Source organism: Aedes aegypti, chromosome 2, assembly GCF_002204515.2.
Source record: "Aedes aegypti strain LVP_AGWG chromosome 2, AaegL5.0 Primary Assembly, whole genome shotgun sequence".
NCBI lineage: Eukaryota > Metazoa > Arthropoda > Insecta > Diptera > Culicidae > Aedes > Aedes aegypti.
In genome coordinates, this window is record NC_035108.1 from 30,839,083 (window position 1) to 30,856,030 (window position 16,948).

At 38.9% G+C, this 16,948-nt stretch overlaps 1 protein-coding gene across 1 annotated transcript; it reads right to left on the reverse strand.

The window, feature by feature from the left end:
* Positions 1-1,489: 1,489 nt before the first annotated feature.
* LOC5574101 (zinc finger and BTB domain-containing protein 17) lies at positions 1,490-14,298 on the reverse strand. Its single transcript, XM_021840404.1, has 5 exons — positions 14,012-14,298; positions 12,688-13,945; positions 2,549-2,982; positions 2,225-2,332; positions 1,490-2,167 (listed from the first exon to the last, which is right to left on the reverse strand). The coding sequence occupies exons 1-5, from the start codon at positions 14,027-14,029 to the stop codon at positions 1,799-1,801; spliced, it is 2,187 nt and encodes a 728-aa protein (XP_021696096.1). The 5' UTR covers positions 14,030-14,298; the 3' UTR covers positions 1,490-1,798.
* Positions 14,299-16,948: the final 2,650 nt, after the last annotated feature.

The following is a 16,948-nucleotide window of genomic DNA, read 5'->3' on the forward strand; positions in this document are numbered from 1 at the left end:
ATTTCTTCCAAGAAATGGTCAAGAAAATCTCATTTTTCTGATCGCAGTAGAAAATTTCTTGACCCATTCACTCAAGCAATTTCTTTACTTTTCTTGGGCGAAACAGCATACTTAGCTTCAATACAAAGCGAATCGAAATTGTACCGCAGTAATAAAATATAATTCCCGGTGTTTCTTCGATTATCTCGATTTTAACGCTGCGCACTAAGCACCATTCAACGGAGAATTCATTAACGCGTCTAATGATGTACGGTTAATTACTCATTAGATAATTTTACACGTTTTTTTTTTCAATATTAACTTCAGTCACAATATAGTAGTCTGCTTGAACGATCACTCACTCACTACTCTCGTAAAACTGGTTCCGGAAAAAAAGGCGACGAGTAATTCAAAACACGACCGCTCGCGGCAAGGCCTACTGCGCTTCCCATAAAATCAAGAAATTTATTAGCTCAAAAAGTTCAGTTTTTCTCGATACATACATGCACTTTTGGCAATGTTTAACATTAAAATTACAATAACACCACAAGACTTACTAATGTTCCAACGCGCAATCTATAAACTTCAGTAAATGAACAATAATACACACTTTAAAAAAAATGTTTTGTGTTTTTCAATCAATGGGTTTAGGCGGTTCTCATTTATATTCTTGAATTCTAAGATATGTCAAAGAATCATTCTGTTATATAAAAAAATATTATAGAAGAAAATTTCTATTCAATATGTATATATACATATATATGGTTTAATAACTAACCTGCTGAGCTAAGCTGAAAACCAGTCTCGGTTCTAGTAGGGACGTACCGCCAGGAAAAAGAAGAATAACGTAACCTGTTTTTAGTGGTAGTCTCGAAGTTCAACATGTTAAGAGCCAACGAGGTGAAAAACTCATTCTACCACTTAAAATCTAGATGGCGTCAAAATCCAAGATGGCTGCCAAAATTTTTCACTTAAATTAACACTTTTATTCTTCAATCAGCTTGAAGAAAACACAAACGATTGCTAATTCGTAGGACATGATTAAATAAATCGTTCATTGAATAGACTAGAGTAAATACGGCATACTTCAGTGGGCTGCTCAAATAGAGTGAATGTCGGAAGAAAAAATCGTGAAAATTATATTCAGCAGGGAACCTCTACCTCGACGACTTAGTGGAAACCCACAAATACGCAGACTGTACGCAATGGAAGAGGACATGGCGTTCCTAAACGTTCGGGGCAACTGGAGAAGTACCTATCGCCCAAGGCAGATGAAGATGGAGCTCTACAATATGCCTGGCGTGACACTACACTGTAGACATCAAGGTACAAGGTAGGTAGATGACAAAATAGGTTCATATATGGCGATGGGCGATGACAAAAATCTCCCTATCGGCGGGGAACTGCCTCTGAACTGGAATCCCCCTTCTGATACCTGATAAGATAGGTATTTCAATTATATTTGGAAGTGTTCTTCAAACTAGATTCAATAAAAAGAAACTCCTAAATCTTCATTTTTCAAGCAAGCGCTTCAGACAATATTATGTGTTAAACAGCTATACTATATTGTGTCACAATTTAAAAAAATCTAACTAAATAAAATACAAGATACAAAGAAGCCGCTTTAGAAGCAGTCGACTTACACAAAGCACGCACAATATGCAAGCTATAGCATTCGAGGTGCGTGTGATCGCTTGCCGATTTATAGAAGCTAACATGCATTTTTATGTATAGATTGTTGTGTATAGAGAAACATATTCGCATTCGAAATCGTTTGAATTTGCTGTCACTAAAACCGCGCGCCAATTCACAAACCTTATCAAGTGGGAAACTGCGTTTCCTCCGAGTGTGCAACCGGTGCGTTGATTACCGCCGGAATGGTGAACCCACCGGCGTCGTGCACCACCGAATCGGTGCTCTCGATCGGCAGGAAGCAATCCGACGAGCTCTCCGGAGCGTTTTTCGATCGCTTCGATGAAACCGAATCGTGCGAATCTTCACTCTTGATCAATCCGGCCTTGTGGTCGCTTTTGTGCCGAGCCAACAGTTCCGGATTGACCGAGGTGAAGTTGCACAGGTCGCACTTCATCGTTTCGAACTCCTTTGGATGATTCAGTCTGATGTGGGCCTTCAGGCCGCTGGCTTGGATGGTGAGCAGCCCGCAGAATTTGCACTCGTACCATTTGTCCTGTGGGAAGGTAAAAAGGGTCATGATCGAACGTCTCTTGATAACTCATATTCTCACCTTGGTATGACGCTTCTCGTGGTGCTTCAGTGCGCTGGGATCAGCCGTTCTGAACGGACACTCCTTGCATTCCAGCGGCTTTTGACCCGAATGTTGACGCATGTGGATCTACACAAGGAATAGAATATGAGCATTGACCACTAGAATTTCAATGATCCAAAAATTTTCTTTCGCAGGGTTTTAGTTTATGATCTAAATTTTCATAAAATCTTTGGCTTAGAATATACAATTAACACAAACTAAAACCCTATGAATGAAAATTTTAGGTTCATTGAAGTTCGGTAAAATGGCGGTCCCAGGTATGCACGGCCCCACTCTACCCACCGTCAAGGTAATCTTCCGTGCCGACTTGTACCCACAAACGCTGCAGATAAACGGTTTGATCTTGTGGTGAACCGTTTTGATGTGCTTGGACAAAATTTTCGACGTCCCAAACATGTGCCCACAGATGTCGCACTTCCGCTCGGCATACCATGGTAACTTTTCCGCTTTCGGTTTGCCTTCCCCGTCGGCATTTGCTTCCTCTTCGGCCTCATCGTCTCCGTTGCCTTCGTTGTCGGCCTCAACCGCTTTGCCTTCCGCGTCAGTTCCGGCCTCTTTCGAAGCAGCTGCTTTCAGCTTGGCACGTTGCATTTGTTGCTTCTTGTGGAGAGACTCGTGGACCAAAAGCTGCGAATGGGTAGCAAATGACTTTCCACAAGACGTGCAACTATAAGCTTTTACCGGGCGATGCGTCTGAAGATGTCGATAGACTTTCACTGGAAATAAAGTTATAAATTGGAATTTAGGTACATAAACGGACAAAAGTTCAGGACCACCTCATTGAAATCTTTCATATTCACTGTATTCTTACCATACTATTATTGTGATTTCTAATTTATTATTTCATTTAACTGTTCAAGTTTACGAATAACAAATTAGCAGAACATGACAAAGCAAAAAGAATTAAAGAATTTCAATAGGAACTTCAGAGATCTCTTACCTGAAAAAGAGACCAAACAAGAACAAAATAGAGATCAAAAATAAACCAAACAATAATCAAGATAGCAAAACTGAACTTATCGCCAGCAGATAAGAGTTCAGATATTACTCTTATCATTTCTTTAGGAGTTCATTCAGTGATTATTTTCGAAGATATTCCTCCTAAAAGTTTCCTTCAGGCAGTGATGGAAAATGGCGAACGCTTCATCTGAACTAGAACAAAAACAAAATCAAACGCTCCCGAGCGTCAGAGCGCTGGCTTACTCGCATCTGTCGACTCCCGAGTAACTGAAGCTAAAAGTGATTCGCGAACGTGTTCGGAGCTGCTCAGAGGCATATTGTGCTTTTGGAAAAAAAGCTGCTTACCCTCCGAGATAAATGGTTTTCAAGGGCTTTTGACTACAAACTAGTAGTTTACTGTCGATATGATGGTTATACAATTCATTTGTCTGTCAAAACCATAATGAATCACACCTTGCTCGGTTACTCGCGAGTAAACGCTCGCGAGCTTGTTGCTACTTCTTTTGACATGTTCTCCCGAGCAGACGGGTGCGGGCTTACTCACACCTAGCCAGATCCCGAGTCTGTGATGTTTGTTATGCGTTGGTATACACTCGTGAGCTGCTTCGTGATGCGAACTTTTCCAGCACTGCCTTCAGGTTCTACCTTAAGAATTCATCCTGTTTTTTACGTTAATTACGTCTTACGGCAATAAATAAATAAATAAACATCATAATGCTCATCTTGTACATCCCTTGCCAAAACATCAGTTTCATATAACCTTCCAGACCAGAAAACGAAGAATCTACTATCTTAAGGGTATAAAACATACCTCCTTCGTTGAAATCGGTTTCATTCCATTTTCGCTTTCGAGTTGGTAAGAGCTTCTAGCGATGCTCAAGGTACAGTCAAGAAGGCACCCACACCCGAAGACTCCCTGAGCTGTTGTTCCGAGGAGCTTAAATTCCAACGTCTGGTTTGGGAAATCAGAAAATCTTGAAGCAAGCCTCGGCAATCAACTAACAACATCCTGATAGTGCTATCTAAGCCAAACCCATCGGCTCTTTTCAGGGTCAAGAAAATTTACATTATGAAGAAATCATGTATCGCCACGGAATTGAACTCAGAAACTATCAACATGCAACAAATAATATGGCGTAGTTAACGCAGTTAACGTCATGCGGTCGTGCCTTAGAGTTTTTTTTTAGAAAAAAGAATCCGGGGAGTGTTTGTAATAAAAATCCCAAAATAACCTCTGATAACACTTGGTAAGTTCTAAAGTATCCTTTGATGAACAAGGATCTCTGAAAAAAAAACTCCTGAACTTTTAAGGAAGTCTTATTAATGTATTCGAATTCTCTGATCAGAATCTCAATAGAGAAACTTAAAAGTAGATGGAGTACCGTGTACCTTTTAATTCCGATCCTAAATGCTTATCTTTGACATATACGCGTATTTCGACTGCCACTTGCAGTCTTCTTCAGTGTCAGATACTCGTATCCAGTATCTGACACTGAAGAAGACTGCAAGTGGTAGTCGAAATACGCGTATCTGTCCAAGATAAGCCTTTAGGAGCGGAATTAAAAAGTACAAAGATAAGCCTTTAGGAGCGGAATTAAAAGGTACACGGTACTCCATCTACTTTGAAGTTTCTCTTTTAAGGAAGTTTTAAAAGATTTTCTTATTGGCCATTGAATTGATAAATGAGATTTAAAAAACGAATATATTGATCGAATCCCGCAGTATTTTGTTACGGAGCTCATTGAAAAACAAATTTGTGTAGGAACGATCGCGATATTTTTGACAATTTCATGTTTACATGCTCCAGCTAATTATTTTTTCTATTGCAGGGCTAATAGCGACTCAGTGTCTCAGAAATAGAAACTTTTGAGAGCTTTCTAAAAAAAGAGACCAAACAAAAGTCGACAAAATATCTATACCTATATACCAATCAGGAATCCAGGAGATAAAGTTTGATTCCTCATAAAATCAAACCAAATTTCTTTAGAACTTTTTTGAGAATTCCTCCAGACGTTGCAACAAGTATTGCTGCTCATATTACTGTGCACATATTACAGAAATGGCCACTTCGACAAAATAACTTCTTCTTCTTCTTCTTCTTATTTTTCTTCTTCTTCTTCTTATTTTTCTTCCTCTTCTTCTTGACGTTACATCCCCACTGGGATAGAGCTTACTTCTCAGGTTAATGTTTTTATGAGCACTCCAACAGTTATTAACTGAGAGCTTTCTTTGTCAATGTTGCCATTTTCGCTTTTGTATATCATGTCGCAGGTACGATGATACTCTATGCCCAGGGAAATCTAGGAAATTTCCATTACGAAAAGATCCTGGAGCGACCGGGACACCTTCAGCATGGCTTTGCTTTATAGCCGCGAACTCTAACCACTTCGACAAAGTATGTTTACAATTGATGACAGTGGAAGTGCTCTTAGCAGTCTTTGTTCCAGTTGAGACGTAATGTCAAGAAGAAAATGTCACCTGTATGTATTTTTTTTATGATTTTTCCCAAAAAAATAATTCAGATGTTTATCCAAAGATATCTTCAAAATTATATTAGATATTTAAAATTCTTCCAAAAATTTGTCATGAAATTCCTGAGTGTTCCAGGATAAAGTGTTTTTTCATCGATTTCCTTAGGACTTTCTGCAACATCTTCAAGAATTCTCCAGAGATGTCTCAAAGGATTTCCTAATACTTCCTACAATTTTGCCACTTAGGAGTGTGACGAACTTAAAAATTTTTTGTTTTCAGAATACCTTAAGAAATTACTCCAGAAAGGCCTCCTAAAATCCTTTCAGTAATTCTTTAAGAAATTTTCGAAGGAATTCTTTGATAAATTGCACCTTTCAGGGAAATGTGAAGGATAATTTTTTCTCAAATTTAAACATTAAACATTCTAGTTTTAAAAAAAACTTGAGATATTCGTTAAGTAACCTCTGATGAAATTCGTGTAAGTGCTAAAGTTATTGTTGATAAACTGCTAAACCACAGGTAACAGACGTTGAAGTCCGATTGTAAAACTGTGCAAGACAATTAATGGTCATTTTGAATGGCAACATAAGTAGCAACATTGTGGTGCCGCTGTCATCGCTAAGTTCCCATGACGATGTCAGTGGTGAATATGAAATATTTCAAGACACTGATATTCACCACTGATTGACGCAATTCGTTGTATGGCGGCGCTAGTGATTGCAAGAAGTTTCAATTTGAATATTTACACAGGTCTTCAGAAATTTTTTGTTCTAGCAAAAAAATCTATTATCTGTGGCTAAACTAATCTATAAAAGAATTTTTGGCTTTAAACCTAATTTGCTGCTGAACGCTCAAGGAATTTCTCGCTGATTCCCTGCAGAAATTTTCTATAGTGACTCCCGTTTGCGATCAGAAAAAGGCGATTTCTTGATCGATTCTTCCAGGCATTTCCCATGCATCACGATAAGCCAATAACATTTACTTTTCAGTATCAAATCGGGCTTTAGAGGTAGGGACGTTCCGATGTATCTTTCTTGTTTTTTGTATGGTTTTCAGTTGGAGCTGCTCGATAGCTTTACTTGTCAAGGCTGAACCCTCGATCCGGCATTAGCCTAGTTTCCCTTCTACCAGGACCAATACTCAGACGGCCTAAAAAATGATGCCCACTTGAACACTGTTTTTTTTTTTCATAAGTATTGTGACGTAGTGTTTTTTTGAAGAATACTCATATTCCCTTGCTTCTGAGACAAGAAAGCAATATGAAAATCAGCAGCACCATCAGACTTTTTCGAAATATTAGTGTCATTACTAATACTGTCTAGTCCAAATGATTTTAAATAGATTGTCATTTAAGTGTCCTTTTTAGTCATGCTATTGTTATTACTCATGTCTTTTACATGAGATTAGATGGTTAGAATTTCATTTCAATCTGAACAAAATTAGGCGGCCCATAAGGTGTAGATAACATGGGACAAGTAGGCGTAGAAGGACAGTAATGGAGTGAAAAAAATGAAGGCACATATACAGTGACCCCACGCAGTTGAATCACCCACAATTTATGAATCAGCTGACTTCAAAAGACAAAATTATTATCAAACTTGTCACGAAACATCACAGAATTATTTTTACTGATAAGAAACTATGTGTAAAAATAATTCTGTGATGTTTTGTGACAAGTTTGATAATCATTTTGTCTTTTTAAATCAGCTGATTCATAAATTGTGAGTGATTCAACTGCGTGGGGTCACTGTATATTTATTATTTGTAATTGAAGACACAAATAAATCACAAAATTACAACAGCATAAGCTCAACAAATATTAAAAGATAGTAAAGAATGAATTATTACAGTAACAACATGAGCGTATTAGGATTTCTTATTCTTATACCGTTATGCTGCCATATTTCGCGCTTGCTCCTAATGGGGTGCAGGTTCGATTCCCGCTCTAGTCGGTGGAAACTTTTCTTCAAAAGAAAAGGCCACTGGGTGTTCCGTGTTTGTCTGTTGCCTTTCGTTCAGTCTGTGCAGCCTTTGGCTGAAGACGGTGTAAATTGTCTCTCTACCCATATTAGTTGATACATATTGGATTGTGTAATTGCAAGTTGTATAACCATGACTGAAGTAGAATTGTTTAAAATAGTAGCCAAAAAAGGTTCACGGTAAAAAATCAATCAATAAAATCAATAAAAAATCAGCACGTTCAATTGAATGGACTAATCACTTGACTCAATTCAAAACAACAATCACCATTGGAAGAGTTCTATTGTCAAGATTTACTAGTAGTGCAAATCCAAGTTCAGAACTATTGATTGCATCGTGCTTATTTTTTACCATGTTCTTTTGCAAAACATGTTTAAAATGAGAGTAAGCAAAATTAGGAGCGCGCAAGAAATATGGGCACTTTACTGCTATTAAACTATCTCTTATACCGCTACAACCTTTTCTCACTAAATAGTGCAATATTGGTTTCATACTAATATATACTAGGAGTTATTAGTATTACAGTAAAACAAGAAGTGACTGAACGACATCAGAAATTTAAAGCTTTTTCCTAGTTATCCCTCAGTCCCGTAAGTCTTCAATGTATCAATTTCTCTGTTCGATTACCGCATGTAATGTCAACTATTTACTTATGAACTACATATCCTTTATGTAAGTTCGTGGTTTTCATCCGTTTAGTATGATTACTTTAACTCCAAGGTTGTATTTCTATGTCCTTGTCTATATCTACCTTTGCATTTTTGCTATTTATCATTAAAAAAAATCAAGATTATCATCAAATTGCATTATGTTCATTATTATAATGCCCTAATTTTCATTTATGTCTATTTGTCTGGATTCACGTTTCGATGACAATAAATTGCTACATCGCGCCTATTACCAAGCTGTTCATAAAAATTTGCGAAGTTGGAGCTGTAAAAGATTATGATATATGATATACCAACATTATGAATGTGATTTTATTATAGATCTAAAGTAGGTAAGAAATATAACAAAATAAAAGAGCGTCGTATTCTACTAGGCGAATCCTTAGTCATTCTCCAAAATTATTATGGTCAGGTATTTGCATTATATGCCTATGCTATATGATGGCATAGCTACGGCTCCTGTTGCCCTGATGCCTGGTAACAGGATGACAGTTGGATCACATCCGTAAGATTGATGCGGCTATGTCATATGATTTAAGACGCGGTATTAAACAAAAATATCCTGATGTGATACTACCACGACTGGACATGTCTTTGGTTCCCATATAAGTGTTGTTGTGGTAATAAGATCACCCATCGCGTCAATATTATACGTGCGAGAGGAGGGCCATTTTTCCGAATTCAATTTAAACTGAAATTATCCAAAAAATTTTCAGAAGTTCTTCCAAAACTTTTTTGGTGTGTGATTTTGTAAAAATCGTATGCAAATTAGATCTGAAGTAGCAGTAATTCGTCGAATAATTTGTAAAGAAATTCCTATAAAAATATTGAGGTGTTTCTGGAGTAGTTTTTTAACCAAAAATGGAGAGTGAATAGATTTCTAGACGTTATTTAAGAACTCACTTATTCAATTCGTAAATATTTATGAAGTGATTTCATGTATCTGAAACAATTCCTGATGGAATTTCTGAAGAAGTGTTTTGAGAAATTCAAGTATGAATTGCAATCCTGTAATAAATCTGTTGAAAAATTTCTTTAAAAATCCTCAGGAGAACCACTAGTGCTGTTTAAAAAAAAATCTCTAGAAAATACTGTGGAGTTTAGATGATCAACGGGAAAGGAATCACCCTCCACGCGATGCTTACACAACTTACCCAAGCAAGTGTCGGTTCTCAAGTGAGGCAGCACGGCATAAAAATTAACAAGGCAAGCTCTTTACTGGTGTAAACATCGAATTTGGTTGTAAACATATGACGTCACTCCTATCGTGCCATATACCATCCGGACCACTAGATCATGTTTTCACAAATTTGTTCGAGATGGATAGGAATGACGTCGTCAAGTAGTTGTCAGTTTTGGTAATATATCACCTTTTCAATATAGTACACGGTGGTGAGGCCGCATTAGGCCGTCCCTTATTTTTCGAAAATGCGAAATGTTATAAGTTCGTCATTGTAAAGTGCTCGTTTTGGTAAGAAAAAAATCAGGTAAAAATTTGAAGTCCGTACGTGGACGCTAAGTGGTCCCCCAACGACCCTAAAGGTAGTAGGTGTAGATGACCCCCGTGCGCCAAATCAAGCTCGCTGTTCTAGTGTACGCAACATAAGTACGAAAAGCCACTAGTAACAAATTGATAATCGGCATATAAATTTGAGTAAAATAATATTTTCTACTGTGGATATCTTCATAACACTGCACGCTGACATAAAATTCATAACCACAAAGGGATAGTTCAAATATTACGTAACGCAACAGGGGGAGGGAGGTGATCTTCCGTAGTGTTACGGTTCATACAAAAAATAAAAAAAAATCATACAAAAGCTGTTTTGTGGGGGGAGGAAGGTGGTCTAAAATTGGCAAATTTTTCGTTACGTAATATTTGAATCATCCCAAAGAAAACAAACTTCTATGCTGATTATCAACGCGCGCAGGATAATTTGTTACCGATGTCTTTTCATACTCATGCTGCGTGCACTAGACAAGCGAGCTCGATTTTGCGCACGGGGTCATTTACTCCTAATACCTTCAGGGCCGTTGGGGGACCACTTAGCGTCCACGTACGGACTTCAAATTCTTACCCATACCAAATTTTTTTTCTTACCAAAACGAGCACTTTACAATGACGAACTTATAACATTTCGCATTTTCGAAAAATAAGGGACGGCCTAGGCCGCATGCATGAATCTTGTGTGCAAGTGACAGTAGTGCTTTACTCAAGGATGCCAACCAGTTTACTGTGATCAATTTTATTGCCACTCTCCAGTGGATTCTGTATCTCATAAAAACATGTATGATCCTCTGTTAATTTTTTTGGAAGACTCCCAAGAAGGTTCCCTTGAGGAAACAATAATATAATCCTCCGACAGCTGACTGTTGAACATTTTCCGCTAGAAACTTTATATGAATGTTTGAAATTCTAAAAAATTTCTTATTCGGGCATTTTTGAAGGAAATTTCCTAATATTAATATTTAAAGATTATTTCCGAGAGAGTTTTGAAAAAAAAATTGGCAACATCAAATTATTTTTTAGAGAAATCTGGAGAAACCCAAAGAATATTTTCCCAATTAAATCCTGTTCAATTATGTATGCGAATCTTGTGGAATATCAAAAGGAATCCTTAGAGTTACACCTCTAAATTACACCTCTAGGAATCGTTTATTTTGTTCGCAGTAAGTCCTGGATATTTTTCACTGTGAATTCCTTGAGCAATTTCCGAGAGTTTTTCTGAGTGATATGTTGAACTCTCTGAAGAATATGTACTTGCTTGATGATCTTGAACACAATTTTGGTGAGACTATTATAATATCTTAGCATTAGCATTAGCATTAGCATTAAGCATTTTGCACAAATTCGTAGGTGGTACAGTCCTAGACCATTGTATGAGGGTTGCCTCCTTCCCGTCCGTTACCAAAGTCAGAAATTTGGGACTAACCTCTAACTCTTAGACAAGATTGACGCTTCCTTCAATAATCGAGAATTGTCCTGGCCACGTCCTTGCGAAAGCTGGAAATCGGGCAAAATTTCCGAATAGTCTATGCTTAATAACTTTTTTCACAAGTTTCGGATTGCTTCGCGGTCTTCGGCAATATTCTTCATCGTAAAAATACCTATCGAGGTCTGTGATTAGAATTTTTATAGAGGATAATGGGCGACCTCTGGCGATTTTTCTTTGCAAACGTAAGTTTTCCCATAGTAAATCCCATACAAACTTTGATCGGCTGGCGCTAAAATATAGTTTCTCCGATCGACCTGAAATTTTGCACAGTTGTTATGGGACCTTAATGCAACCCAAAAAGTGGACTGGAGCGAGAATCTTGTCCCACACTAATGTTTTAGTAAGAATAGGCTCTTATACACTGAAATCAGCAGAAAACCGATTTGTTTACATTTTGGACTTGAGGCCTTTTCAATTGTTGGTCTTGAATTTTCACCAGCCGAAAAAAACGCGAAACGAGGTAAACGTGACAAAAAGTTCAGAACGCAGCCGCCCGCGCGCACGGCTTGCTGCGATCTTCGGTGAGACTATTATAATATCTTGATGAGAAATCCTAAGTAATTCCAGAAAATCTTGAACAAATTGTCAATGAACATCTGGATGTAAATTTAAACAAACAATTGGAATTTATATGCAATAAGCACGTAGAGAACCTTCCAGGAGTAATGTTTAGAATGATTTCTAAAGCATTCTCTAGCGGAATTCTTCAAGAGATTTTGTTAAGCAATTTGATAGATCCTTATAGAGAAATTTTCTGGTAAGATCAGAAAACCTAAAAAAGAAGTTCTTTGGAAGAATTTTGGAAGTTTTTTCAGTGGATTAGGCAAAGAATGAATATTTCCTGCAATGGAAATTTATATTTACAAATATCGCTGATTCTCAGTAATATGATATTATTATTTATCTTTATTAGGGAGATTTTCAGCCCTTGGCCATGAGACAAAATCACAAATCTATGCAAACTACGGAACTTGTGAAAATCGTGACTGTTTTGACCATTAGAGGATCGTCTCTCCATCGAAGCATTGTTGAATAACGTGTAAATTCATTCGTTTGCTCGGTAACAACAAGCTACACACTTAGTTGGTTTTTAGGACGAGATCACAAGTTATGCGAGATTAGTATGGAAATAGTGACCTCTAAAAAGAGACATGCTACCAGCCTTGCAGTATTGTTATTTACAAATGCTTTATTCGTGAAATTCAATAGTAAAATGGTTTTATAGACACAAAATCCCATCGGAAATGTGCTACAATTATAGCAAATCAGCGATTATTAAAAATTTGTGTGAGGTGGTCTTAAAGTTCTATCCCCCCTATCTCCCATTAATTCCAACAATACTTACCGGCAAACTCGAACCGCACATCGCAAACGGGACACTTGAGCATATTGACATCGATTTGGTGCTGCTTCCACAGATGCTGACAACACTCTCTCCACCGGGGAAACTCAACGCCGCACTGGTAGCACTTGAAGTTGTCCTTCTTTTCCTCCTTCGCCGAGGTTCCAGTTGCTGCAGTTCCGGGCACTGGTCCACCGGGTCCAATCAGCGCTGGTTCCACATTGTGACACTTCAGATGAATGTCTCGTTTGGCTCGGGTTTCGAACTTGTAGACACAACCTTTTTGGGGACATTTCAGCTTCAGTCCGGCTAGCAGTCGGAGTTTTAGCGTTTTGAGCGTCATCGGTTGAAGATACTCGTTCAATTCGGCATCCTCTCCCTCGGCTGGCTTGGGAAGCTGAGGTGTGGGCGCTGGAGCTACTGCACTAGAATTCGCAGCGTTGGAAACTGGATGAGGTTGAACTCCAGCTGCTGCAGGTTGAGTTGTCGAGGGAAGATTTGGTGTTTCACTATCACAGACTACTGACGATGGGACACTTGGACTGATAACAGCTGCTGCTGCAGAAACCGTCACTGAAGTTCCTGCCACCGTTGATTGAGGAACTACGGCCACAGAAGTTTTGGCCGAGGACAATTTCTTATTCTCTGTTCCTTCCTCCGATGAACTCGACGAATCGCCGCTCAATTGAAGCTTCTGCGAATCGACAAAATCATCGTCCAATTTACGTTTGACTCCCACCGAAGGGACGGGGACAGGTGCCGGAGGTGCTTCCCCTGATTCCTTCGGCTTTGCCTCCTTAAATCCATGATCCTTGATCATGTGGTCCTTAACTTCATCCCTCGTTTCGAAGCACCGAGCACAAATCCCACAAACGAACTTCTCGCAAGCATTCGGGAGAGCACGAGCTTCCTCCTGGGACATCTGCTTATACGATATCCGATTCCGACCGAAGTGCATAATGAAATGTTTGATGAAATCTTCCGCCGTGGTTGTGAAGGTCGGACAAAACTTGCACTTGAATCGCGCCCCATCCAACGGATTCCGCACCTGGCCAGCGGTCGTCCCAACGGAAGCCGAGGGCACCGTCAACTGAATTTCCTCTCCGGAAATAGCGGCCAAATCGATTGCCGCACCAGCTTCTGCCGACTTCTCCTGTGGAGCAACAACTTCCGGCGTGGACATTTCCGGTTCCGGTGGGGGCTCTCCTTCATCTTCCGATTCCTCAGGGGAGTAGCTTATCAGGTCATTCGGATCGAATGCCTAGACATACGTAAGAAGCCAACACTCGATTTGCAATTCAAAAACACAGATTCTGAGACTACTTACGGCAATTCCGGATTCCATTGTCCGTCAGTCGGCTCCACCCAAAACCAAAACAAATCGAAGCGATATCACTTTTCGTTGATGAGAGCCATGTCCCCGGGCTTACGCAAAATCATTTTGAACCTAACACACTTTATAGAATTCACAAAACAGGTTAAAAACGTGCACTTATCGAACTTGTTTTCCGACAATTAGTATGCAGAAAATTATTAAGAACAAAATCAACGATTGAGTTTTTTTATCTTTCCACCGTCAGCTCAACCCAGAAAACAACAAAAACAACAACATACTGAAGGAAAAAGGGAGATATAGGCCTATTCAAATGACGTCTCAAATCAGCTGATCGGGAAGCACTTTGACATTTCTTCTATGAAAATGACAGACCCGTGTTAGCACCGGTCCTCCACCGATGTAAACAAATGCATAGACGGATCTGTCACATGAAAAGGCCTATGCACCGAAGTTTATTTTTTAAACCATGGGCTAACATCGTGCACGGGCATGAACAGTTTAAGGTGCAACCGGACGTTTGAAGAGCGAAGCCAAGGTATCTAGAAGTAAAGGGTTTATGGGGCTCTGCACAAAAATCGTCCTCTTTCTTTCACTCTTACATAAAATTTGTAAACAACAAGGCCAGTAAAAGTCAAAATCCCATACAGAATCAAAACAATGCATAGCCCCATCCACAAATTTCATAACGCCAAAAATGGTCACCCCTCAACCCACCCTGATGATGATGATGATGATTTTTTTTTCAAGATTTTCACAGAGTAGAGAGGAAGGCGGATGTGGTAGCTACTAGCTAGAGCTGATATACGGAATTTTAATTGAAATATCACTTTTGTTTAGTTGAGCGTGCATGTTTGGATTGATATTAGCGTGCATGTTTTATATCAGCGTGACGTTTAATTTCAGTCTAACATAGGGTGCAGAGCTACTTGGGCACTTCCATGATTCACTTTGGTATGGGGGATTTTCTCAGCCGAATTGTCCTAAACTTTGCAATAAGAAGCGCTTCAAAACAACGCATATTGTGTTCAGAAATTTGCTCAGTCGCTTTCGAAATACCCCACTGCCGAAGTGAATCAAAAGTGCCAAGAATAAGATCCAGCTCCCTAATTGACAGTTTGAATGAGCGCGCAAAGGGTTTATTCACAAATTTCAAAACGCCAAAAATGCCATTTTCAACACCCACCCATCCCCTCATAACGCATTTTGTAAGAAAATTTTCCGAATGTTGTATGACCTGTAACATCTTGAAGACACCCACCCACCCCCTTCAGCGTTATGAAATATGTGAATGGGCCCTAAACAGCTTGCAGCCTTGTCTCGGGATCGACACTTCAGTTTAGTGAAGATTGTTGTGGACGACGGTAGTGAAAACGGCAGAGCAATTTTCAGCCGTACTGGAGAATCGACTGATGGCTGAATCCGGCGTGAGAATCTAAATTTTGTCCCACACTAATGGGAATTTTATTCCTCTTGTCCGCCAGTTTCATCTGCAAAAACATAACACATTTAGTTCTGATGCAGTTCTAAGGAGCAGTAAACTTACCTTGTTCAATAATGCTTAATGCATTCGATGGTAAATTATACTGAAAAATACAACACAGATGAACAGCGCAGCGAAACATTTAATATGGCTACCGATTTTATCTGAGGCCAGCCAGTGCGGGGTACTATCATCATACTATACCGTTATGGTGCTGCATCGGTTATTTACGGTACGCAAGAACTAAGATGGTTAAGTCATTTTCCACCATATTTGATAAGGCAACCGTAGTTAATGTGGATTATGTTATTATTTTACCATTGATGACGGAATGTACGGCAAGCATATTAGTGTTATATTTACTACTATTTTAAATATGGTAAATTTCTAAGCGGGATATCTTTCATGGTTCTATCTCCTGCGTTGTATATTCCATCCCAAAATATTACGGTTGTTAAGATTATTTTCCAGTTTGCGGTAGCCGCAGAGTTCTACCGCAGCTGTCAAAGTTCTACCGCAGGCTTCGAAATCATTCCATCATTGAAGCAAACAATTCAATCATAGTATGCTTGAAAGAGAAAACGCTATGAAAAATAGCAACAAACAACAATCATCAAGACGGTATCCAAGGTATCATTGAAGCCTACTGATGATTTACCAGTGCAAATCAGTGATGTGACAGCTGCGGTAGCTTTTCATTGAACCGTAAAACGGAAAGTTTTCCCTAAAATTGCAATAAAACAATAGTTAGGAATAAATTCAAGCACAATTCTTTAATCTGACGTATCTGCAATACTGCCAACTGAAAACTAAATGATGCAGTGCACAAACGTCAAACTCGAACAAAATCGATACGAGCACCTCAAGTGAGCAGTTGGCATACCACCAAATATTAGAACTGTTGCACAACTTATGATATCACCTTAAAAGCTATCGGCAACCAAGTGAGTAGCTCGTCATTTTTAGGTAAATAAATTGACCAAAATGAAAACTATCACCGTTCAGGATCTTCCTTTCATCGTAGCATTGTTATTGTGCATTCAGATTAACCAAAGACAAATTAACTTTAGAACGAAGTTCATTTCAGCGTCGGCATTCTAACGAAGTGCTACGCCGACAAAGGCATTCCTTATGCGTCGTCGAAGCACTATATTAGAACGCTGACGCCGAACTTCGCCAAAGTTTTGACTGCCAAACTTCTAATTTTCACTTGAATTGTCGATAAATAACGCATTAATCCGTTCGTTTGCTAAGAACTAACAACCTAGACACTTGATAACGAACGGCTTTTAAAGCGAGGTCATAAGTTAAGCGATAATTGTTGTCTGTCTGTATTACTGAACTCTGAACTAATCTACGATGACGTCACGCTGCAACTTCTAACGGGAAGAAAACCTTTCTGTTTCTGTTCGTGATGAACCACTGCAACCAGTTTTCTTTGATCTTTT

Bases quoted from the DNA above. Each gene is read 5' to 3' on its own strand.
- LOC5574101 (XM_021840404.1), bottom strand. The intron at 2,983-12,687 runs GTAAGTATTGTT...CTTTATTTCCAG, and splicing joins TGTGCGGTTCGAGTTTGCCG to TGAAAGTCTATCGACATCTT. The intron at 2,333-2,548 runs GTGGGTAGAGTG...TTCCTTGTGTAG, and splicing joins CACGGAAGATTACCTTGACG to ATCCACATGCGTCAACATTC.